This window comes from Rhinoderma darwinii, chromosome 7 (assembly GCF_050947455.1).
Source record: "Rhinoderma darwinii isolate aRhiDar2 chromosome 7, aRhiDar2.hap1, whole genome shotgun sequence".
NCBI lineage: Eukaryota > Metazoa > Chordata > Amphibia > Anura > Rhinodermatidae > Rhinoderma > Rhinoderma darwinii.
In genome coordinates this window covers 105,776,273-105,803,242 of record NC_134693.1, presented here as the reverse complement: position 1 = coordinate 105,803,242, position 26,970 = coordinate 105,776,273, and the positions used below count along the sequence as shown (strand labels likewise).

General features: G+C 45.0%; 1 protein-coding gene across 1 annotated transcript in view; it reads right to left on the bottom strand.

Moving 5' to 3' along the window:
- CSF2RB (colony stimulating factor 2 receptor subunit beta) overlaps nt 1-26,970 on the bottom strand; it is a 109,443-nt gene that overhangs the window by 8,752 nt on the left and 73,721 nt on the right. The window contains exon 10 of the mRNA XM_075833756.1: nt 6,488-6,554. Within this exon, the coding sequence (XP_075689871.1) occupies nt 6,488-6,554 (67 nt within the window). The remainder of the gene's footprint in view (nt 1-6,487; nt 6,555-26,970) is intronic.

Here is a 26,970-nt window from a genome sequence, read left to right as displayed (position 1 = left end):
TAAGAAGGGTCTCACAAGGGGTCTTGACTAAGTTATGTTCAGTAAGGGTGAGTATAAGAAAATATGCCCGCACCAAAACCTCCATATTCTAGGGCAGAGCCACCATTTGTGAAGCATATCCCCCAGTTCCTGGCAACCCCTTAAACAATATGGAGTGTATCCTGGGACTGCCTTAATTATATAGGAAGAAGTCAGGTACCATCTTGTGAGGACCTTCACATTGGTTTGAAGCAACCAAATTTGCAACCACTCCTTTTCAGATAGTTCCATGACTAAGTTGGCCTCCCATCTACAGACATAAGGCAGGTGGCGGCTAGATTGGGTTTGCGAAAGGCAAGTGGTAGGGCAATGCGGGCTCTGGTAACAATATATCTCATAGGGGGTTAGCACCAGGAGGGGTAGGACCATTCTTGAGTAAGGAGGGAAACATTTTTTAATCTGCAAGTATCAGAATAGTTCTCTACTGGTAGGTGAAAACCTATCCTATAAGACAGGGAAGGATTTAATACCCGATACTGTGAGGAAATGATAAGCTATTGTGCAGTCCAAGCTTGAAAAGCGCATTGCCACAGAGTGGAGCCAATGGTAGAAATGGAAAGATCAGTTTAGCCGAGTACTTAACCGAGTCTCAGGTCCGTAGTGAATGAGGCAGGATGGCGTTGGTAATAAAAGAAGCTTGTCTAACGGGATCGGATGGGATTCAGGTGCTTTAAGCGCCAGCCATAGGGGTGGTTCTGTAGTGGCATGGTAAACAACAAGATGGGCCACCTGGGCTGCCTGATAATATTTTGTCACATTGGGAACTTCCAACCCACCTTTCGTTTTATGCTGAAATAGAGTAGCACAATTGACCCTAGGAATACCCCCCTGCCATACAAATTTGTTGATTAACCTCTTGAAGAGTCAGAGATAATAGTTAGGAACTGGGACCAGGAGCATGCAAAAAAGGTGTAGCAGTTTGGGAAGAAACACCATTTTCAAAGCATTAACCCAGCCTAGCCATGAATTATAATATTTTCCCCAAACTTCCAGAATTGTTTTACGTCCCTGAAGTAGTAGGGGGTAGTTCGCCATATTCATTGTGTGCACAACATCAATCAGGCTAATTTCCAGGTAGTCAAGCCGGCCCGCCACCCATTAGAAGGGGAAATTAGATTTCATGGTCGTGACAATGAGGGAGGGGAGCGAGTTATTTAGCGCATTGGACTTGGTATGATTGACAACTTAGCCCGAGACTGACCTGAAGCTGGAAAAGGTGCGGAAAAGGTTGGGAAGGGTGGTGAGGGGGGATGTGATAGTCTATCATCGGCAAATAAACACAATTTGTGTGTTACTGAAGCTACTTCAATGGCCCTTATATTAGGATCTCGATGCAGATAAATCGCCAAAGGTCCCAGAGCAATGATAAACAACAAGGGTAAGTGGGGGAAGTCCTGTCAGGTGCCTCTTGAGATGAAGAAAAGGTCAGAGGCAAACCCATTGCACCTAACAAAGGCCTTGGAAGAGCTATAGAGGGTTTTAAGCCAGGAAAAAGAATAGGAGGGCAATCCCCATCAATTTAGTACTGCAAAGAGGTACATTCAGGAGACTGTATCGAATGCCTTTCTAATATCAAGAGAAAGGAACATAGCCTTAATACCTCTGTGTTTACAGGTGGGAGACCTGTCATATATTATCCGAGGCCTGAGGATTTCTAACAAAACCAACTTGATCCCCGTGTATCAAGGCACCAAAACCAGTATTTAAAAGCAGGGCGGGGATCTTAGCTAGCAATTTAACATCTATATCTATTTGGGAAATAGGGTGATAGTTGAACCAACTTAAAGGGGTTTTTCCATCAGAGACATTTATGACATATCCACAGGATATCCTCAGAAAAAGCATGGTTGAACAGCAGCACACTTCTCCCAAATTTCAATCAATAGATTATTTTATTGATCAAATATCCAGTAAAAAATTGCAATGTTTCGACCCGTGACAAGTGGAGGGTCTTTCTCAAAAGACCCTACACTTGTCACGGGGCGAAACGCTGCCATTTTTTACTGGATGTTTGACTAATAAAATCTATTGATTGAAATTTGGGAGATGTGTACTGCTGTTCAACCATGCTTTTTCTGAGGATTACATTACATCAGACTGGATTTGTCTGATTTTACAGCATGACACCGCTCCTGATATCGGGATTTGTGCTGCTTCAAATACTTAATTTTTTTATATCTACAGGATAAGTCATAAATGTCAGATACCTCTGAGGACCTCTGGGACTCGCACCTAACTCTAGAACAGGGTGCTCTAAACCCTGTTCTAGCTTTTTCTGCTCCCTCTGCCTCCCGGCCACTTACTGATTACATGGTCGGGAGTTACAGAAACAGCGTAACTCGCTGAGCTACGTTGTTTCCGTAACTCCCTTAGAACTGAATAGTAGTTATGGAAACAGCGCAGCCCGCATGCTACGCTGCTTCCGTAACTGCCATTCACTACTATGGGATTTACGGAAACAGTGTATCTTAGCAAGTTACGCTGTTTCCATAACTCCCGACCATGTCATTGGAAAGTGGCCGGGAGTCAGCGTGAGCGCAAAAACTAGAATGGCGTTTAGGGGGCGCTATTCTAGAGATAGGTGCGGGTCCCAGAGGTGGGACCCGCATCTATCTGACATTTATGACGTAACCTGTGGAGATGTCATAAATGTCCTTCATGGGAAAACCCCTTTTAAGTGTTTTATTTTAGGCTTAGGGATTATTGAGATAGAGGCTGTAATAGTGGTGGAGTTGGGGAGTTAAGCATTTCTGAGAGAGTTAAAGAATTACGAAAGGGCTGCACTCAAAACAGAGGCATATTTTTTATAGTATAGGGCAGTAAAGCCGTTTATTAAGCTTCAACAGCTTAATGACAGCCTCCACCTGTTCATGGGAAATTTATTGACTCAAAAGGTCAGCTAATCCAGTTGGCAAGGGTGGCTGAGAGAAATTCATCAATCACACACAGGGTCAGTAGCAGCCTGTTCAGTATATAAATGAGATAAATCCTGACAGACAGGGTCGTCCTTAGGGGTCTGGGACCTGTGGTATTGCACAGGGTGTATCACTCCAGCAGGTGGAAGGGGGCGCTGCGCTGTCTCCCTTCCCCTGATTTTTTTCAGAAGCGTCCAGGCCTGACGACTCAGCAGCTGCCTTTCCGCCAGGGCGCTTCTCTCAGTGGCGTCACTACCACTGTAGCAGTCATAGGGGCGACAATGGGAATGAGTGCGCCCGTGCCGGTAGCGACGCCACATTCAATAGTATCCTTAGGACGCAGATTTTATTGAACACTATAGCAGAGCAGGGAGGTATCTCCCTGCTCTGCTATCTACTAGCACCACTGTAGCTCCCTGAGGGAGCGGAATCACCATATGGCCAGGGATTCTGTTCCTAACCAGAGCGCTTGATGTTTCTGTCCATATATGGACAGTGACATCAGCGGCAACTGAAGCGGAATCCCTGTCCACAGCGTTGCCGAAGCTGTGACCGGGGATTCCACTCCAGCAGAAGCCCTTGACGCCACTGTCCATAAATGGACAGAAACATCAGGGGCTTCTCCTGGAGTGGAATCCCCAATGCTGTGACCGGGGATTCCACTCCAGGAGAAGCCCCTGACGTCACTATCCATAAATGGACAGAGACGTCAGGGGCTTCTCCTGGAGTGGAATCCCCAGTCACAGCGTTGGCAACGCTGTGGATGGGGACTCCGCTTCAAGAGTTGCCCCTGATGTCACTGTCCATATATGGACAGAGACATCAATCGCTCCATCCAGGAGTAGAACCCCCCAGCCACAAGGGGATTCCGCTCCTCCAGGGAGCTACAGTGGTGCTATCTACAGGAGAGGGGGTGCTATCTACAAGGGGGCTGTGTGTTACTACCTACAAGCGGGTGTCTGGCACTACCTAAAGGGCGCTGAGTGGCACTACCTACAAGGGGGCTGTGTGGCACTAGCTACCGGGGACTGTGTGGCACTACCTACAAGGAGGCTGTGTGGCACTACCTACAAAGGGGCTGTGTGGCACTACCTACAAGGGGGCTGTTTGGCACTACCTACCGGGGACTGTGTGGCAATACCTACAAGGAGGCTGTGTGGCACTACCTACAAAGGGGCTGTGTGGCACAACCTACAAGAGGCTGTGTGGCACTATCTTCAGGGGGCTGTTTGGCGCTGTCTACAGGGGGCTGTGTGGCACTATTTCAGGAGGTATCTGTGAGTGGCTGGCTGATGGTCATTTTAGTGAGAGTGGCTTTTTTGCCTGCATCTTTTGCATTGGCTTCAACTGCTTAAAAAAATGCAAAAAAAAAACAAACAAACGTCAAATAACGTTGTCAATTCAAAATCTGCCTCAAAATTCCTGAAGGAATTTTGAGGCAGATTTTTTTCTGCCTTACAAAAAAAGGCTGTGTGAACATACCCTAGGAGTGTAGTGCTTGAGTACAATTTTTTTGGGGGGGCACTCACTACAAGGGGGAGGTGGGGGCTGTATGGCACTGTGTACATTGGGGAGGTAGTGGGTTGTATGGCACGATCTACAAGGGGGAGGTATGGGACTGTCTACAAAGTGGAGGTGGGGGATTCTGTCAATGTCTACAAGGAGGAGGTGGGGGAATATTGCACTGTCTACAAGGAGGAGGGGGATTATGGCACTGTCTACAGGGAGGCTGTATGGCACAATCTACAGGGGGCACTATCTACAAGGGGGGGGGCTGTGTGTGGCAGCCATGGGAGTGGGGCGTTATACTGTGTGGAGGTCACTAAGCAGACATTATACTGTGAAGGGGCATTACAGGGGGCAATATACTGTGTGTGGCACTTAGGGGGCATAATACTGTGTGGGCACAATTAGAGGATAAAATACTGTGTCCTTGAAGGGGTTATAATATATTATAAAATATTATTACTGTATTGGGGGCACTAAAGGGGCATTATACTGTGTGAGGGCACTATATAGGGCATTATACTGTGGGGGCATTATACTTTTTATGGGGCATCTTTTTTATGATGAGGTGGGGCGCTGAAAGATAATTTCGCATGGGGCGCCATCTATCCTAAGGCCGGTGTAAAAGGGTCCCCTTTTAATGGAGATGGAGGGGGGAGACCCCACTGATCAGAAATTTATAGACTATCCTGAGGATAGGCCATCAATTTCTTCTCACTGGAGAACCATATACTACAACCATCAGAATAAAAACTTGCCCCATATCATCTCAGATTTCATCAACAACTTAAATTGGAAAATCATTCTAAAACAGTGTCATAATCCCCCTATGTTTTTTTTTTTACAGCGCTAGAAAGAAAACATTGTTTATCTCCTGTCTAAAAAGATAGGATATGATTTATGCGTGAAATGGGTTTCTTAAATACATAATATTTCAGGCATTATTTTAGCATACTCCATGAATGCTCTTCTCTTAAGTGATAAAGTAAACCCTTTCCCATCATGAGTCAATATCTTGCACATAGTCTAGAAATCAAATGTATCTTTAAGTTATGATCATACATTTTCCAAGTTCCAGTCTTGCTGGAGAGGTCAGTCTTAAATTAAGCATTGGCACACGAAAAAAGAGCGTAAGGGGTAGGAGAGGTCAGAAAAAAACAACAACATTCAATTCACAGTTACCTACGATAATAATTCAATATATCATATACTATGTTTTAGGACTCTTGTGGATATGTGCAATTTGTAATAAAACTTCAATATATATATATATATATATATATATATATATATATATATATTTATTTACGAAAATAACATATCCCTGTCTGAAACAACATGAACACGATCATGAAAATATACAGGAAAAGACCCCATAGTAGACCTCATATTAGTTGAGGCTGAGGCATTATTCATAAAATGAGAAAAAGGAAGGATAGATTAACCTCTGTAAAATCCCACGAGGCTTTAGCTATCAAGTTTCATCGTATGTTAGATAATATATACAGTGTCTATAAATACCTATTTACTTCTCTAGTCTCATCAGCTATGCATACCATATGTTTGCAGGGCCATCTTATATTAATTAAGCTAAGAAATAAAAGCGGTATTACCAAAAACTCAACCAACCAAGACACTTCCAGCTGTCTCATATCAGAGGCCATTGTGATCTTATTTGGACTAGACTGCTTCTGAGAATGTTAGAAACGGTGTACAGAAAAAAAGACAATATTTTAAAGACACGTATCCAATTAACTGATGCATTGTGACAATTGAGTGATTTTAATATATACTATCATCCATATGTGGTGATTTCCCTCTCTGGCAAAGCACCAAGAGGGCCCAAAACACTTGATTGGACATTCCTTTCAGCCCCTTCATTTGTGTGATTGATGGGGATCTCAGCAGTCGGACCTGCACCAATCACATATTTATTGGCTTATTCTAGTGATATACCATCAATCGCTAATAGCGCCGAATCTCTCCTTTAAGTTGTGGTCTTCATCTCTTTATCTTCTTATGCTTACCAGTGGGAACTTGCTGAGTTTACTTTTTCTGGGGTCAGGGATTGAATTCTCCCACTGCTGCTTCAATCTAAAGAGAAGGAAACCCTGTTATGTTTGGATTAAAAGACATATTATTGAGTGCCAGGAATATAGTGCAAAACAGTGCCCAAACAGTGCAGCACAATGCCAATATTTGTACCCCATAAACGTAAAGAAAAAAGCTTTTCCCTACTGATTCCTCCTTTCCCTTGGCATAGATGCACAGGACATATTTATTTGCTTTTAACACGTAAAAACTAATGAAGGAAATATCCAGCAAAATTTGCACAATGAAATCACATTAAAGGTGGTGTCCAGTTTAGAAAATGAATTTTCATATTTTTTATTACGGAGTTCTGAGTTCATAGAGGGGTGTCCCCTGTTCAGGATTCTCATCTTTTGGCCGAAGTGGAGAGTGATTACATAGAGCGTCTCCCACTCTTAACCTCACCTGTCGTGTCTTGCATTACTCAGACACCTCATTGATATGAATGGACACTGTGTAATGCTTAAAGGAACAGTGTCATCACAAATTATTTTTTTATATGTTAAAGATGTTAGTGCTTTATTAAAAACGTTTATATTCATTTGTGTGTTTGTGTTTTACTTTTTCTTATTTTTACACTTTTTCTTCCCTATGGGGGCTGCCATTTTTTGTTCCATTTCTGTCTGTGTGGATTAACGACACATACAGACATGGAATACGGCAGCCACAGTCCCATAGGGACTGCGAACGGCTCCCGTCCCATTGACTTCAGTGTACGGCGTCTGTGTGGGAACTGCGCATGCGCTGCTCCCACACAGTCCAATTCGAAATTGGCGCCGTCCGGCGCCATTTTCCTGTGGACCGGAAGTCGCGGCCGGACAGTAATATTACTACTTCCGGTCGCGGCTTCCGGATTTGTGCACTTGGACGAGCGGCAGCAAACGGAGCGGACGGGCCGGAGGGAGCCGCGGCGGCAGGAGCAGGTAAGAGATTTCAATGTATGTTCGTGTTTGTGTGTGTTTACTACTGTATGTAAACCTACTACACTGTGTGTTAGCTCAAAAAATGGCGACACACAGTGTAGGAGGTTACACCGTTCAAACCCCTCGTTTATCCCGGCACTAGCCAGGATAAAGGAGGGGGGGATGCTGAGAGCTCACTAGAGCGAGGGCTTTTTACCCAATTTTGCAAAGCTGCAATTTTGGGAAGAGCTCCATCTAGTGACCAAAAATGGGTAGTATTATAAATTAGAATTAATTTATAATATTTCCTGACTCGTGAAAAAAATAAAAAAATTTGAACAATGTTTAATCACCCACACACTAAATGTTTAATTTTTAAAAAAAAAACATGTTTTTCTGGCAACACATTCCCTTTAATTTCCCCTGTTGTGACACGGCAGGGATAGTGAACACTTACTGCCAGCTTTCCCCACCCACAAATTAAAGTGGATCACTAAGGGTTCCAGCAAGGGCACATTTTGTGATCAGCTTATTGTCAAGGGACCCTTTTAAGAAGTGTGTATTGTCCAAAGTTGAGAACCCCTAGTTTATGTGTGTATGTACACATTCATTATAGTGAGGATTTTGGTATGTTGTTCTCAAAAAATCCATAATTCCGCCTGAATTTAACACGGTTTAAACTCTGAATAAAAAAGACTATTGACGGTTAATTACTATAAATATATTTGTCATCATGACGGAAGTAATAGATATTTCCAGTATATACACATAGTAAGTTTTTATGCCTCGGGTTCCTTCTAGAGATTGAGTAAATATTGGCTGAACAATTGCCATGTAATTATAGGGTTATTCTATTGACCACAATGACTGACAATACTGTTTATGGGCCTACTGTTTGAGAGATCTAAGTAAATAGGGTAGAATATGGTTATGTAACATTTTAACCATCTGTGTGGCCTAAAAGAAAGGTTAAGGTGGATTTTATGGTCTGTTCACTTTCAAGTGCTTAATTCACAAATTATAATTGTACTAGATAAGGGCTCATGCACATGGGCATATTATGGCTCTGTAGAATCTTACAGTTGTACAGAGCCAATGTGATGGATGGTTCATTTTCTTATATTTCCTGTATTAAATTAGATTATGAATTATCGAGCAAAACGCCGGACTATGCAGAGATATAATTTCTATTCCACCTGCAATGACCTACTCCCCCTGTTTCTGTTGTTTTATCTTATCTTATATTATGTTCTTATAACAACTGTAACCTTGATATGTTAGCAATTGTCAGTCTGGCTAAACGCCCAGACATAAAGTTATCCCATTTATAATTATTTGTCTCTATCCCATCATTCACGTACATATTTGCAAATAACTCTCACACTCCTTCATTTAGAGGCCAGAATTTGCAGGTGTTAGTAAGAAGATAATGTGACCTCAGTGGGAAGATACCCATTGACACATTTTTAGTGTATACGTGTAGAATGATATGATTGATTGTTCTATGCAAGGCAACACCCTGATTAAAGGGTATGCCCTAAGGGTATATAAACTGTCACGTAGGATACGTGGACCCACTGGGCCGTACCACCTTGATGGTATGGCAGCTGTCCAACAGGACACAGGTCACAGTCTATAGTTCGTATAGGTGTACCTGTGGTAGCTCAGACAATAGCAAGACAGGCTCGGCTGGGACTTAGGCAGCAGGCGGACACCAGGCGTGGTGAAGCAGGACAGCAGGACTCCTACTCAATACAGCACTTAACCAGGATAGCACAGGATACAGGTTACAGGTAGCAGGAACGGGAAACACTGGGAACTGGAAAACACCTATGAGACCATTTACATGGACAGACTAGGGTAACGACAACAAAGCTCAGGCAAGACAGGAAGGGGCTGGACCCCTCTTATAGTCCGGGGGCTCATGGGCTAATTTAGTACTTTAATTCCGGTGCGCACGCTGGCCCTTTAAGAGCAGGCACGAGCGTGCGCGCGCACCCTATGGGACCCGGACAGAAAAAGCGGAAGTGAGCGCTGGCATCTCCTGAGATCCATGGCTGCGGCCGTCAGGAGGTGAGTGAGCCTGACGGCACCGCGGTCATGGGCATGACATAAACTAATATATGTTGACAATAAAAGAGAGAACATTGATTAGGACAGAGAGTGCTGCTGTCTTTATTTATCTCCCAGTGCACTGCCGATACTTCAATTATCAATTGGAATACCAACTGACAAAGCAAGAGGGAGCCCATTGGAAAGGGCTACCTGTAAGAGGGTTTCCAGAACATTACATGGTGCTGAAACCCGGGACCTCTCGCATGAGAATTTGTGCAATGTCCACTAATCCGGAATGACCTGGGGAGTTGCTGAAACCAAAACCGTGTGGTAAGTAACAGACTTTATGTTACACTATTGTTTCAGCCACTCTGTTAAGTCTCTGGAAACGTACTGTGTATTTGTAAGTCCCTACAAAGGGGTCCCATAATAATCCGGTTCTTTGTCAGGATGGTAATGCTCAAATTGATGTATATGTGAGCGCATGTGACAAGTATGATAAATGTGTATGTAGTGTGGTATTGAATAAGTCCGTGAGAAGTGATGCATTTCAAATTGTGAAAGTTGCATGGCCCAAACCCCAGCCCAGAAGTATTATCCACTTCATAGAAGGAGATGTATACTCAATGCAAGGAGGTTGGATTTTGTATTGAGTAACCAATTATACTCTCTTAGCACGCTACTAGCTTGTAATATTGTATGTAAGGGTCCTTAAAAACTGTCAGTTGTATGCATTGTCAGACTGGCATAAGGTAGGAATCAGTACAGACTGATTTCTATCACATATTTGATAATCCGGCATATAGACTTTGTAGCATAACAGCCAAGTAAGTCTGTAGCAGTATAATATCAGACCGTCCGGACTGAATACCGTTGTAAAATAACAACCTGTGTTTAATGAACGATCCTGACACATACCCCAAGTGCCACCTGTGTCGTAGTAGTATAACTACCTACACAAATTACAGTGAAGGAGATTGGTATTGGCTCGCTCCAAGGGATCCTAAAGAAATCATCACAAAAATACATAGCAAAGCACTAGACTACAACCCACAGAGTCAGTGGTTGGGCGTGGAGGATGAGATATATGTGATCAAATATAATTTGCATGCGAAACCGTTGTCAAGTGCAAGAGGAAAGAATTTGGGATGTATGCTATACTAGAGACTGTATGGCTGTATGAACCAAAAACGACACCCCAGAACAAGTGTTTTGCATAAGTGAAGGAGACAAAGGGTTTGTAGACATTTGAAATTAATGTGACCAACTCCTGCTTGAGTCAATGGAGGTATATGAATGTTGATTGTGTTGAAGGATTTGCTTTATAATTTGAGGATTGGTAGGGGCCAAAGAAAAGGATACCACACTGCTAGAATAGTCTGGAAGAACGACTCCGATATTTTTATTAGGAAGACTAGTAAGACAGTCTTTCCGTAAAATATCAGAAAGGCTGGTATAGCCCCTCTGTCGGAAAACAGGTATAACCGGTCTGCCCGAAAGTAGGGAATTTTCTGTTCAAAAAAGTGAGGTACCAGAGAAAAGGATACCCTACTGCTACAATAGTTTAGAGAACGACTCTGATATTTGTATTAGGAAGACTAGTAAGACAGTCTGTCCGAAATACCAGAAAGGCTGGTATAGCCAGTCTGTCGGAAGAAAGGTATAGACGGTCTGTCCGAATGTAGGGAATTTTCCGGAACTTCCCCACGTTCTCCGACCATGTGGTCAGGAGAAAGCAAGACAAAAATTCAGGATAGCCTTGGGGCATGGGTCCCGGCCATCAGCATAGTAGAAAGAGCAAAAACGAGCTGAGGCTGTGACGGATTGTAAAAGAATGTTAAAAATGATGGGAATTGGATAAATGACTGTTGTGAAATTGACAGAGTAAGTGAATCCTGAATGCAGCGTGTAAGGAATTGATGATAATGAATAATGTGGGTTAGAACTTTGGTGGCAGCGTGCGTGATGTGTGAACATGTTTGTGATGTAACATGTGTGCAGTGTGAAATCTGTAAAGCAGACTAGTACAAGCATATACATTAAGCAGGTTTTGCATGGATTGATGAGACCAGGGGCCACAGTATAGCATTGATTTTAGATCTATATTGCATGCTCTCATTCTTAACAGCAGTACTGTGTAAAGTCTGTTTCAGGCTTTCTAGTGTGCCTTGTCTGTGGTTAAAAACAAAATAATAATTGTGTAAAGTCAGATTCTAGAGTTATAAATGTAGTCAGGAGTCTTAATTTCTTCCAACAAAGCTGAAGAAAGGGGAGGTTTTGTGAAGGGCGGGAGACAGCTGATATTGAGGGCTCAGACTGTGACCTCCCTCCCATGTATATACTTCTCTCTTCTGTGAAAAGGAATGTGTCTTATCTTTATGCATGCGCTGCTCGCTGTTCTGTCTCTTAGTACGCAGAAAGAGTACAATATTACAAACAAGCTTAGTCTGTCTGCACAAAAGGTAAAGGTTACAAAATATGAACTGCTGGTATGTGGGGCGCTACGTATGAAGTCATGTGTTTTGACGTTGTAATGTTTTGAAGAAAATTCAAATGAATTAAAATACAGATATTGTGAGAAACTGGGTCTTGAAAATGTATGGACTTGTGTGGACGCCTACTGTTCACCACTTCCACACTTTGTTTGATCAGATCCCACACGCAGCTTATTGGTTTTCAGTAATTGACTTAGCAGACATATTATTCTCTGTTTTACTAGATGAAGAATTATGTTTTCTTTTACACATGCAGGCAAGCAGTATAGCATGCTACAGTATTGCAAGGCTGAACCCCCGTGTTGGAGCCCAGGTGTTACAGTATGTTGATGACGCACTTCTGGCCTGTGAGTCAGAATAAGACTGCCTAAATGTCATCTTAGGTAGATAAAAACAATGGGAACCATCCAGGCGCAATACTGCCACAAGTACAACACATTTTTGGAAGAAATATATAATTTATTGTCTAAAACAATAGATCATAATAAAATCTACATAAAAAAAGAGAGAGAGGATCTCTTGAGGTACAACGTGTTTCGGGGAAACAGAGCCCCTTTATCAAGTAAACATGGGACCATAAAGTGTATGGTGTAGCTCCCTTGTGTGTTTAAATAAGTCCTTGAAAATGGTGCCGGGGCCTCCCTGGGGCGTGGTTATGTTTATGTGACCTGATAATTTATGCACGAATAGGGAGAGATAAGGAAGGGGGCGCTGGGAGGGATGGAGAAGTACTGAGTGCTATAGCGGCTCTTATATGAGAGCCTCGGATGATGATCAGTGGTATTGGATTTACGATTGGTGGATGTTTATCTGGGGAGGGGGATACCCAGTCCCTGTGGACAGTGAGGATATGCTGCTCGGTGGTAATGGTAGTGTAGCGGGTGGGGAGGTCAGCTGTTTGGTGCTGAACCTCCTCCCGTTGAATCAGCGCTGGTTACCTGTTTTTTTAGGCAACAGGCTGACGCTTTGGGGCTTCGCATGCGCCTGCCCGATGTTGGCTTCGACCGCGTCACAGGTTTGCTAGGTGACCGGCCTACGCCAGGATGCAGGAAGCCAGGTAGCCGGGTTAGTTATGAAAAATGAATTGTGTATATGCAAGGAGGAGTTGGTGGGAAGGGAAAGGGTAAGGGTAAGGGGATGAAAGTCTGGATAGGGAAGGAGGGGGTTGGTAGGGGCTAAGGATATTGGATGAGATAAAAAAAAATACATAAAGAATACATTGGGAGGTTGTCTTTTAGATATTAAAAAGTATAGTAGTGCAAAGTAGGATAATAAAAAATTAAAGTAGTATATGTAAGCACAAAATAACCATAGAGTGCAAATTTTAATGGGTAGAAAGAAAGCGTTATGGAAAATTATATATATAATTAAATAAATGAATGCATAGACCAATAGATGAATGAATGTAGAGGGTTAAGATTCTCAATGTGGATACATCAATTACTAGGTAAAAAATATGAATTAAATAAATATGGATTTGTTATAGCAATTTCATAAATTTATTAAAAACATTTTTTTTAAATGTATATATATGTTATAAATTTAATAGTGGTTTGGGATCGTATGATTAGAGCCGATACAGTGAATTATGAGTTGTGATATTAAATAAATTGATGCATAGAAAATGAATGTATAATAAAAATATAAGTAAATAAATAAAGTTTTCTTGTACCGTTTCCTTATTCGGATTTCATTTTTGTTGAGATGAGCTATGAGGGAAGGGGGGATAGAAGGGGGGGGGTTATGTTTCTTTGGGTGGGGGGAAAAAAGGGGATGAGGGCATGCATTTGTTTTGTCTAAAAGAAGTGGAACAGGTAAGCTTAAAGCTAACCTGTCACCAGCATTTCACCTATTGAACTTTACTTATCCCTCACTGGCCGCTGCTATCAAAAGTTCATTGCCATTACCCCCTCTCCTAAACTCCTCCTCCAACTGTAAATAACGGACTGCAAACATTTTGCGCCTTTTATCATAATAAGCTGGTGTCCCGTTGTACGCACACACCAGAAGAGGACATCAATACCCAAGCGCAGCATTTTGTGTGTTGGGGGAAGGCAAGGAGGAGTCAATCAAAAGTAAAGAGGCGGGGTAAACGCGGAAAGACTTGAGGAATGAAGATAGGACTCTTTTCAAACGAAGATTTGACTCTTTTAAAACGAAGATATGACTCTTTATCCTCATTAGCATACGGTGTGGGAACACTAAAAAGCTGAATACTAAAGCTACAGAGCCGACTAAGAAGACAATTATAGGTTATATAGAAATAATTTTTCACCCACTACCACCAGGTATTGCTGGTTTAATATGTGAAATGCTGGTGACAGGTTCCCTTTAATACAAAGTGAAGCTTAACAGAAATAAATTAATGGACATATGGCGGCATGGGAGCATTAATATGCTTTAAATGTATATTGGTGTTGAAGTTACTTTAAAGGCTTTCGTTCAGTCCGAATTGCATCAGACAGTTGACTTTAACCCGTTAGTGACCGCCACATAGTGTTTTTACGGCGGCCCCTAACGGGCTTTATTCCGATGCAATAGCCTTTTTACAGCGCTGCATCAGAATAAATAAACAGAGCAGGGAGCCGTAAGTCCCCTAGTGGGACTAGTAAAATGTTTTAAAAAAAAGTTTAATAAAAAGTAAAAAAAAAAAAAAAAGTTAAAAAAAAAACCAAACAAAAAACACTTTTTCCCATTACAAACTGCTTTATTATTAACAAACAAAATAAAGTAAAAATGTTACACATATTTGGTATCACCGCGTGCATAAAGACCCCGACTATAAACTTATTACATCATTTAACCCGCACGGTAAAAAATAAAATAAAAAAACATGCAAAAATTGCTGTTTTCTTTGAATCCAGCCTCAAAAGAAATGTTATAAAAAGTGATCAAAAAGTCGCATCTACTCCAAAATGGTACCGATAAAAACTACAAGTTGTCCCGCAAAAAAAAAAGCCCTCAAACAATTGTATCGGCGAAAAAATAAAAGAGTGATGGCTCTTCAAATATGGAGACACAAAAAAAAATAATTTAAAAAAAAAAGTGTTTTTACTGTGTAAAAGTAGTAAATCATACAAAAACTATACAAATTTGGTATCATTGCAATCGCAACAACCCACAGAATAAAGTTATTGTGTTATTTATACCACACGGTAAACGGCGGAAATTTAGGATGCAAAAAAGTGTGCCGAAATGGCAGGTTTTTTCTATTCCCCCACAAAAAAAGTTAATAAAAGTTAATCAATAAATTCTATGTACCCCAAAATGGTGCTATTAAAAATTACAACTTGTCCCGCAAAGCAAAAGACCTTATATAGCTATGTCGACGCAAAAATAAAAAAGTTATAGCTCTTTGAATGAGACGATGGAAAAACGTAAAAAAATGGTTGGTCATTAAGGTCTAAAATAGGCTGGTCATTAATGGGTTAAAGATCCAAAACATCTCACGTTTGCGTAACAGTTGGAAACTGTCAGTTGTGGAGAGTGGGATTTGCGCGATAGGTGTTACTGAGGAATGGTTGAAGTCACAGTTTGGGGGGGCGTGTCTTGAGACGCTATGTTTAGTGTACATTCTATTGATGCTTGTTTATTCTCTCCCATAATGTTTGGATTGTACGGCCACTACTAAGTGTCATCTTGAAAATGTATGTTGTTTTGGCAGCAAAAGGGCTGCAAGGTATCTAAAAATAAAATGCAGTTTTGTCAGGAGAAAGTAATTTTTGTTCTATTCTATTGCATATTACAGGGGGCCAAACAAGTGTCCCCAGACAGAGTGCCCATCCTCATATCCCTTTGTTAGGACATGCAGTTTGGAACCTTGCTGTATTATTTCTGCAGGGTCCAAAAAGGGGGGAGTAGTGATGGGACTGATCAGTTATATCACAGTGATTTTGTTTTGAATTAATGAACTAAGAGATACGTTGATTTTGTTTTGAATTAATGAATTCAGAGCTAGGAGGTCTACACAATGTGTATGAGACCCCAATGAGTAACACCGATTAAATGTGTATGAGAGTAACCCAGATTTTTTTGTGTAGATGGTTCCAGATCTTTCCAGACCGGCAAATATGGTACCGGGTATGCTGTGCTAAAGTCACCACTCAACATGAGGTATTGTGTAGCAGATCACTCCCCTCCAGCAAATCTGCACAGGAGCAAAGGTGACGTCACTCACAGATGAGTCTTTACAGATTTAGATGGGAAGGAGGTGAAAATTACCTAAACATTGTTGGTTTTATGCCAGATTTTAGTCAATTAATTTTTGTTTGTTTGTGGTATTAATCAGGCATCTATAGGAGCTGATGGGGGTGGAATTCTCAAGTGCTCTAAGTTATCAGATGAGTGTTGAGAAGTATATAACATTTAGTTTTTATTTTTGAGAATAAATAAGAGTCCGCCTTTGAACAATAGTTCATCCATATCATATACAGTATGTATAAGACAGGATACGCGTAGTCACGATGCATGAGGTAAATCATTGAGAAACTACTGCCACCGTCTTCTACTGTTCAAGAAGCAGAGCTGGAGGTGCTCGCTGAGGCTTGTACCCTGGCAAAAGGTAAGACGGCCAACATTTACACTGACTCCAGGTACGTTTTTGGCATCGCCCATGATTATGGGCCCATTGGTAGTAGGAACTTTGTTGGGATGACACACCTGGCAAGGAGAGTATGTGCAGCCAGGTATCAGCAAATTGGCTTGCCCCTGGATTCAATAATGCCACCACTAGGTTTGTAGTAGCCTGCATGATATGCGTACGGAATGACATAGGTAAAACAGCAAAGGTACCTATGAAAAGTGCACCATGGCTAGATTACCTGTTCCAGCGACTGCAGAACATACAACTACCCAAGGTAAATGTGTATGAAAATGTGCTCGTATGTGTAGACCTGTTCTTAGGGTGGCCTGAAGCCTGGCCAGTATATTCCCCACTGCAAGGAACACGGCAAAAAATAGTGACAGGGGAACAATTTTTACCCGAAGTATTGAACTGGTGCTGCACAATGACTAAGATATCAGCAGCTTTAAACACTGAGGTTAAGTTTTATGCAAAGTTCTGGACCAGCATGCCTTAAAATTGGACTACTGGAGGCATGTGTCGTATAAAAGGTGGAGCAGCAGTAGAAATAGATTCCCATTTGAAAACATTATTTTTGTTGTGAAAGGAAAATGTTGGAAAAGAAAATTCAGATCAGGAACTATACCTGGATCTGGTCTGTGTGTGCACAATATTATTTAGTTTTGCTGCGGATTGAACCTGCTGTTTGATATGAAAATTCTGGGAAATATATATAAAAAGAAGAAAAATCAGTTTTTTAGGTATTACTTTTAGTATACTGCTCAGTGTAAATGTTTAATTGGAAGATGTCATTTGTTAATGTTTTTCTTTAATTTAATTACCTGATTAAAATCAATGACTGATTATGTGGCAAGTGTCCAACTGGGAGCAGAAGGCGTGAAAACCAGATTCTGATGGAATGTGGACGGATTAAGGAAAGTAAACCGGTAGCATCCAAGGCACTCTTGATGGCAGTTGTATTGATGGTGTGTGGCCTCACATATGCCTCCAAGACTGCAAGGATCAATTTGGTAAGATCTAATTTGTATTTCCAAGGTTTTACAGCTGTTGCTGGTAAATTCTGTTAAAGAGGCTCTGTCACCACATTATAAGTGGCATATCTTGTACATGATGTGATCGGCGCTGTAATGTAGATTACAACAGTGTTTTTTATTTAGAAAAACAATCATTATGACCTATTTTAGGTTTATGCTAATGAGTTTCTTTATGACCAACTTGGCGTGTTTTACTTTTTGACCAAGTGGGCGTTGTGGAGAGAAGTGTATGACGCTGACCAATTAGTGACCAATCAGCGTCATACACGTCTCTTCATTCATTTACACAGCACATAGCGATATAGCTATATCGCTATGTGCAGCCACATACACACTTTAATGTTAATCAAGTGCCCTGACAATGAATAGACATTACATCCAGCCAGGACGTGATGTGTATTCAGAATCCTGAACACTTCTCTGCACTTCTCTGTGATTTACAGCATAGCAGGCGTAGTCTCGCAAGATTATGCTGTAAACTGTCATTTACAGCGAGATCTCGCTGTGCTGTGCTGTAGTCTCACACAGATGCTACAGAAGTGGTCAGGATTCTGAATACACATCCCGTCCTGGCTGAAGGTAATATCTATTCATTGTCAGGACACTTGACTAACGTTAATGTCTGTGTATGTGGCTGCACATAGCGATATAGCTATATCGCTATGTGCTGTGTAAATGAATGGGGAGAAGTGTATGACGCTGATTGGTCAGCGTCATACACTTCTCTCCACAACGCCCACTTGGTCAAAAAGTAAAACACGCCCAGTTGTCCATTAAGAAACTCATTAGCATAAAGCTAATATAGGTCATAACTCCGTCAAAAATCGTTTTTCTAAATAAAAAACACTGCTGTAATCTACATTACAGTGCCGATCACATCATGTACAAGATAGGCCACGTATAATGTGATGACAGAGCCTCTTTAAAGCTGTTTGATTTGCCTATAAAACATTCCTAGCAGACCGGTGCCAACCTTATCAGCATGCCTGCCTCCCATGGAGAGACCTTGAGAGGCCTTCCCAGGTAATAAAAGTTGTTTTTAGCTTTCTAAGAAATTAGGTATGTGTATAAGTGTATTAATGTGCTCTGAGTAGGTAAAAACAAAAATGGTTTTCGATAAAGTATATAGTATATGTGAATATTTATGAGAGAAGGAGCTGTTACAGGTAATCAGCTCAGATCAAGGTACAAATCCCACTGAAAAGTGTAACACCAAGTGCAAAATAAAATTTACCCAGTAGCTGCACATTTTCTAGGTGCCTTGTCCAGTGGGACAGAAGAGGCTGGACGCAGCTGCAGGCTTAAAGGAAGCCGACATGACCGTCCTGGTAGGGAAAGGGTTAATGTTACGAGGTCAGGGAAAGTTGAAGGAGCTGAAGGAGGGACGGGGAGGAGTTAAGGGGGGCGGGGGGGCCGTTACTGCGCTTCCCGCTGTTTCTCGGCATTGAGCCGGAAGCAGCGGGAGGAGTAACACACATTAAGCAAAGCTCCCCGTTGCCCGGTGTTTTAGTAATGGCAGAGGCCCTGATTTTAGAGCGGCTGCGCGCCGCTGCTGTGCACCACGGTCCCGGATGGCTGGAGGAGACCGTGGCTGCATTAACGCGGATCCCGGACGCCGTTTCGCCACGTCGGGCACGGCGTTCGGGGTCTGTTGTAAGGGACAGGCTCCCCTCCCCCGGCCCCCCTACGAGCATGGCTATGGCGGCGGGGGGGGAGTCGGCAACAACCGCTCCTGCGCTGGGCAGGCAGAGAGCGGTGGCAGGGGTGACGGCGATGCAGGCTGTGTCGACCCGTCCCTCTCGGCGGTCCCGACCTCCAGAGCGCCTGAGTCCGGAGGTAGTCCCGCGGACACGGCGTCGCAGAGGGAGCCCGATCCCGGACGCTGCAGGCCAGGCAGCTGGGAGGACCGCCCCTTCCCAGGCCCTGCGTCCTGGCAGGAATCCCAGGCCGCGACGGGGTCCGGCGGTAAGCAGGGAGTCGCAGGCTGGGCTCCCTGTCACCCCTCCCCCATCAGATGGAAGATGTCGAGAGCAAGGTACGGCCGCCCCGCATGGTGATGTTCCGGCCAGGGGGCAGGCTTCGTCAGGATCGTCTAGACGGACGACTAGATCTGCAGCGACGTCGAGGCAACAGGTCCGGTCGGAAGTCTGGGTCCCGGCGGTCGGGCGGCAGGTTGCCGGCCCATCGGTCAGCGCGTCCTCATCCCCTTTCCGAAGAGGTCGTTGGGAGGGACAGTCGTCGGCGAGAGAAGAACTGGAGGAAGGTGAACTGGACGTCTATCGTCGAGGTCAGGATGGTCCGGCTGACGGGAACACAGCGCCTGTGCAGCCCGGTGAGTGTATAACTCCATTATTGTCTTATCCAGCGATTTTTATGTCGGGTGTCGGCGGGGGGGCTGCTAGCATAGCATCGGGGGCCGGTAGTGGCGCGGGCGGACGCGACGGAGCGGGTTTGGCAGATTTAGTGGGTTGCTTACGGGAGCTGGTGGGGCGCCTGGATAGGGCCGCGGCGCCGGTAGTAACGGAAGTGTCCCCTGCGGTAGTTTGGGAAGGCCCCAGGGAAGTGGGATCGTTGCAGGCGCGTCCTGTGGTGGCGGTTAGAGAGGCGGTCGCGGTGTCGGTGCAGACTGAGGCACAGAAGGACGGCGATCGAGTGCGCATGGACGATCGTGCTCGGGGGGAGGTGTATGTTTGTTTTGAGGGTCCGTTGGGGGCGCATTTAAAGCAGGAGGTGCGTGATCGGATCTGGAAAGATGAATATGTTGAAATTTTTTCTCTCTTGCCGCTGGCTAAATTCAATTTGGATAAGAGCAAGCGGGATGAGAGTAAAAAGGACGAGGAGGAACGGCGGCGGTATAGGCTTATCCCGCAGACGTTCGTTAATTGGTCGCAGGCGTTCGCCATATTGGCTAGTGTGATAGGGGAAAAGGCGCCGGAAAATTGTTCGGCGTTATTTTGTTATTTTGATGCTATTGGGGAGGCTCATAGGGCGTATGGGGGTCAGGCGTGGCTGCGATATGATGAGCAATTCCGTCAGCGGAAGGCGGTTCGGCCGGCGATTCGGTGGGACCAGAAGGATATTGCTCTCTGGTTACGGGTTACGGCTCCGGTTAGGCAGCCCTTTCCCGGGAGCGGTGGCCAGGGAGGCCAGACTAGTCAGAGTGGACCAAGCGGCGGGGGAAAGGCGGGGTTTTGCTGGCAATTCAATGAAGGCCAGTGCAAGTTTGGGGCCACGTGCAAGTTCAAGCACGTGTGCTCCGAGTGTAATGGTGCATCACACGGGGCGGCAAAATGTCTGCGGAAAAAGAGGTCCGGGAACCAGCACGGGGCTGGTCAAGGGGGTGTCGCCGGTGAGGGTGGAAAGGATGGCCCCTTATCTAAATGAGTATCCGGATAGGGCGGCAGCTAAGTTGCTTTATGAAGGGTTTAGTGTTGGTTTTGTTATTCCTCCGCCTCCTTATGAGGTTCCGGTTACGCGGAGAAATTTAAAATCGGCTTACTTGCATGCGGAAGTCGTGTCGGAAAAGTTGTTAAAAGAAGTTTCGTTGGGGCGCATGTCGGGGCCATTTGTGGAGTCGCCGGTGAAAGATTTAGTTGTGTCCCCTTTGGGTATTGTCCCTAAACGCGAGCCCGGAAAGTTTCGTTTGATTCAACATTTATCGTATCCCAAAGGTTCGTCGGTAAATGACGGGATTGATCACGAGTTGTGTTCCGTAGTTTATACCTCATTCGATAAGGCGGTGGGGTTAGTGCGGGCTGCGGGTCCGGGGGCGCTGCTAGCAAAAACCGACATCGAGGCGGCGTTCAGGTTGTTGCCGGTCCATCCAGAAAGCCAACGGCTGTTGGGTTGTTTTTGGAATGGGGCCTTTTACGTGGATCGGTGCCTTCCGATGGGGTGTTCTCTTTCTTGTGCATACTTCGAGGCGTTTAGTAGCTTCGTGGAGTGGGTAACGAGGGGAGTATCCGGGGTCGATTCGTTGATCCATTACTTAGATGATTTTTTGTGCGTTGGCCCGGGGGGTTCGCCGGTTTGCGGTAACTTGCTTCATGCCCTGCAGAAGGTGGCGAGGGATTTTGGGATCCCTTTGGCGCCGGAAAAAACGGAGGGCCCGGTAGCGACGATTTCTTTCTTGGGAATCGAAATTGACTCGGTGGCAATGGAGTGTCGGCTCCCGGCGGATAAGTTGGGTGCTTTGAGGCTGGAGGTGCGACGGGCTTGTAGAAGGAAGAAAATGTCGCTGAGGGAGCTTCAGTCGCTGCTGGGGAAGTTGAATTTCGCCTGCCGGATTATGCCGATGGGGAGGGTGTTTGGTAGAAGGTTGGCGGCGGCAACGGCGGGAGTGCGGGCGCCGCATCATTTTGTGAGGCTCAAGGAGGAGCACCGAGCTGATCTTCAGGTTTGGGATGACTTCTTGGGCCAGTACAATGGTCGCTCGCTATGGATGGCCCCAGCGCAGGATACGAGTGATCTGAATATTTTCACGGATGCGGCTGGGGCGGGTGGCTTTGGAGCTTACGGGGGAGGTCCGTGGTGCGCAGGTCAATGGCCGGCTAGCTGGGTGTCCAGTGGATTGACGCGGAATCTGGCCCTGCTCGAGCTGTTTCCCATCGTGGTGGCGGCTACCATTTGGGGGGACAGGCTCAGGGATAAGAAGGTCCGTTTTTACTGCGACAACATGGGGGTGGTGCTTGCCATTAATAACATCACGGCGTCCTCTCCTCCGGTAGTTCAATTGTTGCGACATTTAGTGTTGGTGTGTTTGTCGCTGAACGCGTGGGTGGTGGCGGTGCATGTCCCGGGTGTACGGAATTGTGTTGCTGATGCTCTTTCTCGCTCGCAGTGGGACCGGTTTCGGCAATTGGCCCCGGGAGCGGAACGTCTCGGTTTGGCGTGTCCGGATCATCTATGGGATCTGGTATCGGTCCCGTAGAGCAGCTGTTACAAAGGTCTTTGGCGCGCACGACGTGGAGGGCTTATGCTGCTTGTTGGAGGCAGTGGGAGGAGTGGGTAAGAGAGTTGGGTGATGTCAATACGGATAGAGACAGGTTGGTGGCACTTTTGTATTGGTTAGGGGATGCCTGGGAGGGGGGGTTTTCAGTAGCGAAGGTGAACCGGTTTATATCCGCGGTGGCGTTTGGGCTTAAGTTGCGGGGCTTGCGGGATGTATCGAAGGAATTTCTGGTATCGCAGGCTTTGAAGGGGTTGCGCAGAGGTAGGGTGGAGGCGGATAGTAGAAGGCCGGTGTCGTTTGCTTTGCTGGGCTTGTTGGGCGGTTCATTGGCATCGGTATGTCGTTCTTCAGATGAAATGGATTTGTTTCGGTTGGCTTTCTCGTTGGCGTTCTTCGGAGCATTTAGAGTAGGTGAGTTGGTGTCGCCAAGTACTAAACAGGCAGGGGGGCTGAGATCTGGGGAGGTGAGCCTTTTTGCAGATCGGTTGGAGGTATGGTTGCGTAGATCAAAAACTGACCAATTAGGGAAGGGAAAACTGATAGTTTTGTTCGCTCTCCCGGGGTCGGTCATGTGCCCAGTAGAGTGCATGCGGGGTTTTACAAAAAACAGGGGGTCTCCAGATTTGCCTTTGTTACGTCATGTGGACGGGTCGTTCTTGTCCAGGTTTCAGTTTGGAGCTGTTTTTAAAAAATGTTTGACGGCGGTTGGGGTTGCGGCAGGCTCATATTCATCTCATTCCTTCCGGATTGGCGCAGCAACGGAAGCAGGGCGCTGGGGGTTGGATGATGAGGGGGTGAGGCGTATTGGTCGTTGGGAGTCTAAAAGGTTTAAGTCCTATGTCCGCCCCCATATGTTGTAATTTTGTTGTTTATGCTTGCAAATGTTATATGGTGGTGCCTAACTGTGTTTTCCGTTTCAGATTCGCCTCCTTGTCTGGTGTGGTTGATGGGTCATTCGTACGTGCACTGGGGGGCTTTGAGGGCGGACGTCCGCCCGGATGGTCGCCAGTTGCGCATTCCGCGACAGGATGCGGTTGTGCATTGGCTGGGGTTTAGAGGTATGTCGTGGAACAGGGTGTTGGCGGAATTCCAGACATATGTGCGGCTTGATAGGGTTCCGGAGGTTTTAGTGTTGCACGTGGGTGGGAATGACTTAGGAGTCCGCCCTTTTCGTGAGTTGGTGCGGGATATCAAACATGATTTGTTGTGTTTGTGGGTATCTTATCCCAAGTTGGTGGTAGTGTGGTCGGACATAGTCCCAAGGAAGCATTGGCGGTTAGCTAGATCGGTGGAGAGAGTCAATAAGGCTCGGATAAAAGTTAACCGGGCGGTGTCCCGTTTTGTGGCAAAGAACGGGGGCATTTGCGTGAGGCATAGGGATTTGGAGTCAGGATTGGGGAATTTATGGAGGAGTGACGGGGTTCATCTGACCGAGGTTGGCATTGATATTTGGAGCTTGGCTATAGCAGAAGGCATAGAAAGGGCGGTGGTGGTGTGGAGGAACTCACAGGCTTAAGGTGGTCAAGGCCTGTTTCGCGGTGGCGGGGGGAGTCCTTGAGGCCAGTCAGTACAAAATGGTGGGGGGGTCGCATCGGGGGTATGCGTCCCCCAAAAAAGGTACATGGTTGAAGACTTCATCGGGTGTTATCCCTTTGAAGTGGTCTTCTGGTAGAAGGTATGTCACTTGAAGGCTTCATCGGGTGTTATCCCTTTGAAGTGGACTTCTAGTGGTCGGTATATCACTTGAGGGCTTCATCGGGTGTTATCCCCTTGAAGTGGACTTCTAGTGGTTGGAGCCATCTGCAGAGGTGAACGGTGCTTCCGAGCTGGTTTACGGCTGGAGGTAATTAGTGGTTTGCAGATGGCTAATTCGGTGTGTTCTTGAAAGGAACATCTGAAGGGGCTTCAAGGACTTCCTCTGCTCGGGTTAATGTTAACGTTTAATTGTTATTTATGATTCTGACCCATGTTGGGTCATGTGAATTATTAGGAGGAATTCTCTGGTGGATTCCTAACTAGTTATCCGAATGTTTCGGATTTAAATTGTTTTTATAAAACTGTGAAATTAATAAACGGCTGCTGTGGCCATTTCACATCCAACCTCGGTGTCATGTGTCGTTACTAAATGGGGGTGGGGGATAGTATGGTTTAAGGTTAACACACGACTCTACCTAGGCAGGTCAAGAAGAGGCTGGACGCAGCTGCAGGCTTAAGGGAAGCCGACATGACCGTCCTGGTAGGGAAAGGGTTAATGTTACGAGGTCAGGGAAAGTTGAAGGAGCTGAAGGAGGGACGGGGAGGAGTTAAGGGGGGCGGGGGGGCCGTTACTGCGCTTCCCGCTGTTTCTCGGCATTGAGCCGGAAGCAGCGGGAGGAGTAACACACATTAAGCAAAGCTCCCACCCTCCCACCCTTGTTTTGTTACTCCTTAGGTCTTATGTACGTCTGTCTATGAGCGTTTTGTTTTATTTTGTGTGCTTATTTAACATGTTTTTCTTTTTTCCGGAGTAGGTTCTGTTGTCATGGCAGCTGGCGGGGGGAGTCCTTGAGGCCAGTCAGTACAAAATGGTGGGGGGGTCGCATCGGGGGTATGCGTCCCCCAAAAAAGGTACATGGTTGAAGACTTCATCGGGTGTTATCCCTTTGAAGTGGTCTTCTGGTAGAAGGTATGTCACTTGAAGGCTTCATCGGGTGTTATCCCTTTGAAGTGGACTTCTAGTGGTCGGTATATCACTTGAGGGCTTCATCGGGTGTTATCCCCTTGAAGTGGACTTCTAGTGGTTGGAGCCATCTGCAGAGGTGAACGGTGCTTCCGAGCTGGTTTACGGCTGGAGGTAATTAGTGGTTTGCAGATGGCTAATTCGGTGTGTTCTTGAAAGGAACATCTGAAGGGGCTTCAAGGACTTCCTCTGCTCGGGTTAATGTTAACGTTTAATTGTTATTTATGATTCTGACCCATGTTGGGTCATGTGAATTATTAGGAGGAATTCTCTGGTGGATTCCTAACTAGTTATCCGAATGTTTCGGATTTAAATTGTTTTTATAAAACTGTGAAATTAATAAACGGCTGCTGTGGCCATTTCACATCCAACCTCGGTGTCATGTGTCGTTACTAAATGGGGGTGGGGGATAGTATGGTTTAAGGTTAACACACGACTCTACCTAGGCAGGTCAAGAGACATTTTTCTTATATAAAGGTGTTTGTTTGATTTAGTTTAAGGGCTTGTCACTTTTAGAACAACTTTTATAGAGTATGTAGATGCTGATGTTATCACCAGATCAGCATTTATTTTAACAATTAATAAAAGTTGGGTCCCCAGCAAGTGCCTACAAACTTGAACTAAAAGACTTATCAAAATGATCGACTCTATCACTGAGGTGCAGCAGGCACAGCCTGAGCCAATACAACGTGCTTGTCATGAACTGAAGGCAGTGTCACAATTCTAAACAGCCGTGCAGACAAGCAACTTGCTGGAGGAAGAGGATTTTAATGTGAAGGGTTTGTAGCAGTCATAATAAAACCCCACTAATCCGCCTACGAGGGAACTCACCCCAGGCTCACAGCATGAGATTCTCTGTACAGACCGGTGACGTAAACTAACAAGAGACAGTGTCTGACAGATGAGAAGGACCAAACCAAGTCCTACTGACATCAGCAATCGTCAAGGTAAAGCAAAGGCCAAAGACCTGAGTGAACCAGTCAGCAAAATCCAAGTGTTCACAGCGGAAGACAAGTAAGTGACCAGGAGGTGGGTAATAATAAATCCCCCACTGGACACTACCGTACAGTATGACTCCACAACTATGTGGGTTACCCTAAGGCTGGGTTCACACGACCATGTTACGTCCGTAATGTACGGAACGTATTTCGGCCGGAAGACCCGGACCGAACACAGTGCAGGGAGCCGGGCTCCTAGCATCATAGTGATGTACGACGCTAGGAGTCCCTGCCTCTGCGTGGAACTACTGTCCCGTACTGTAATCATGATTACAGTACGGGACAGCTGTCCTGCAGCGAGGCAGGGACTCCTAGCATCGTACATCACTATGATGCTAGGAGCCCGGCTCCCTGCACTGTGTTCGGTCCGGGACTTGCGGCCGAAATACGTTCCGTACATTACGGACGTAACATGGTCGTGTGAACCCAGCCTTAAGGTGACAGTCAGTGAAGTGCAGAATACAGAAGAGGATGAAGATGTACAGGACTTGTCAATTCACAGATGGAACCCTACATGGAGTTATTACATTTATAATTATTTGTCTCAATCCATCATTCACATACATATTTGCAAATAACTCCCACACCCCTTCATTTAGAGGCCAGAATTTGCAGGTGTTAGTAAGAAGATATTGTGACCTCAGTGGGAAGGTACCCTTGACGCATTTTTAGTGTATACGTGT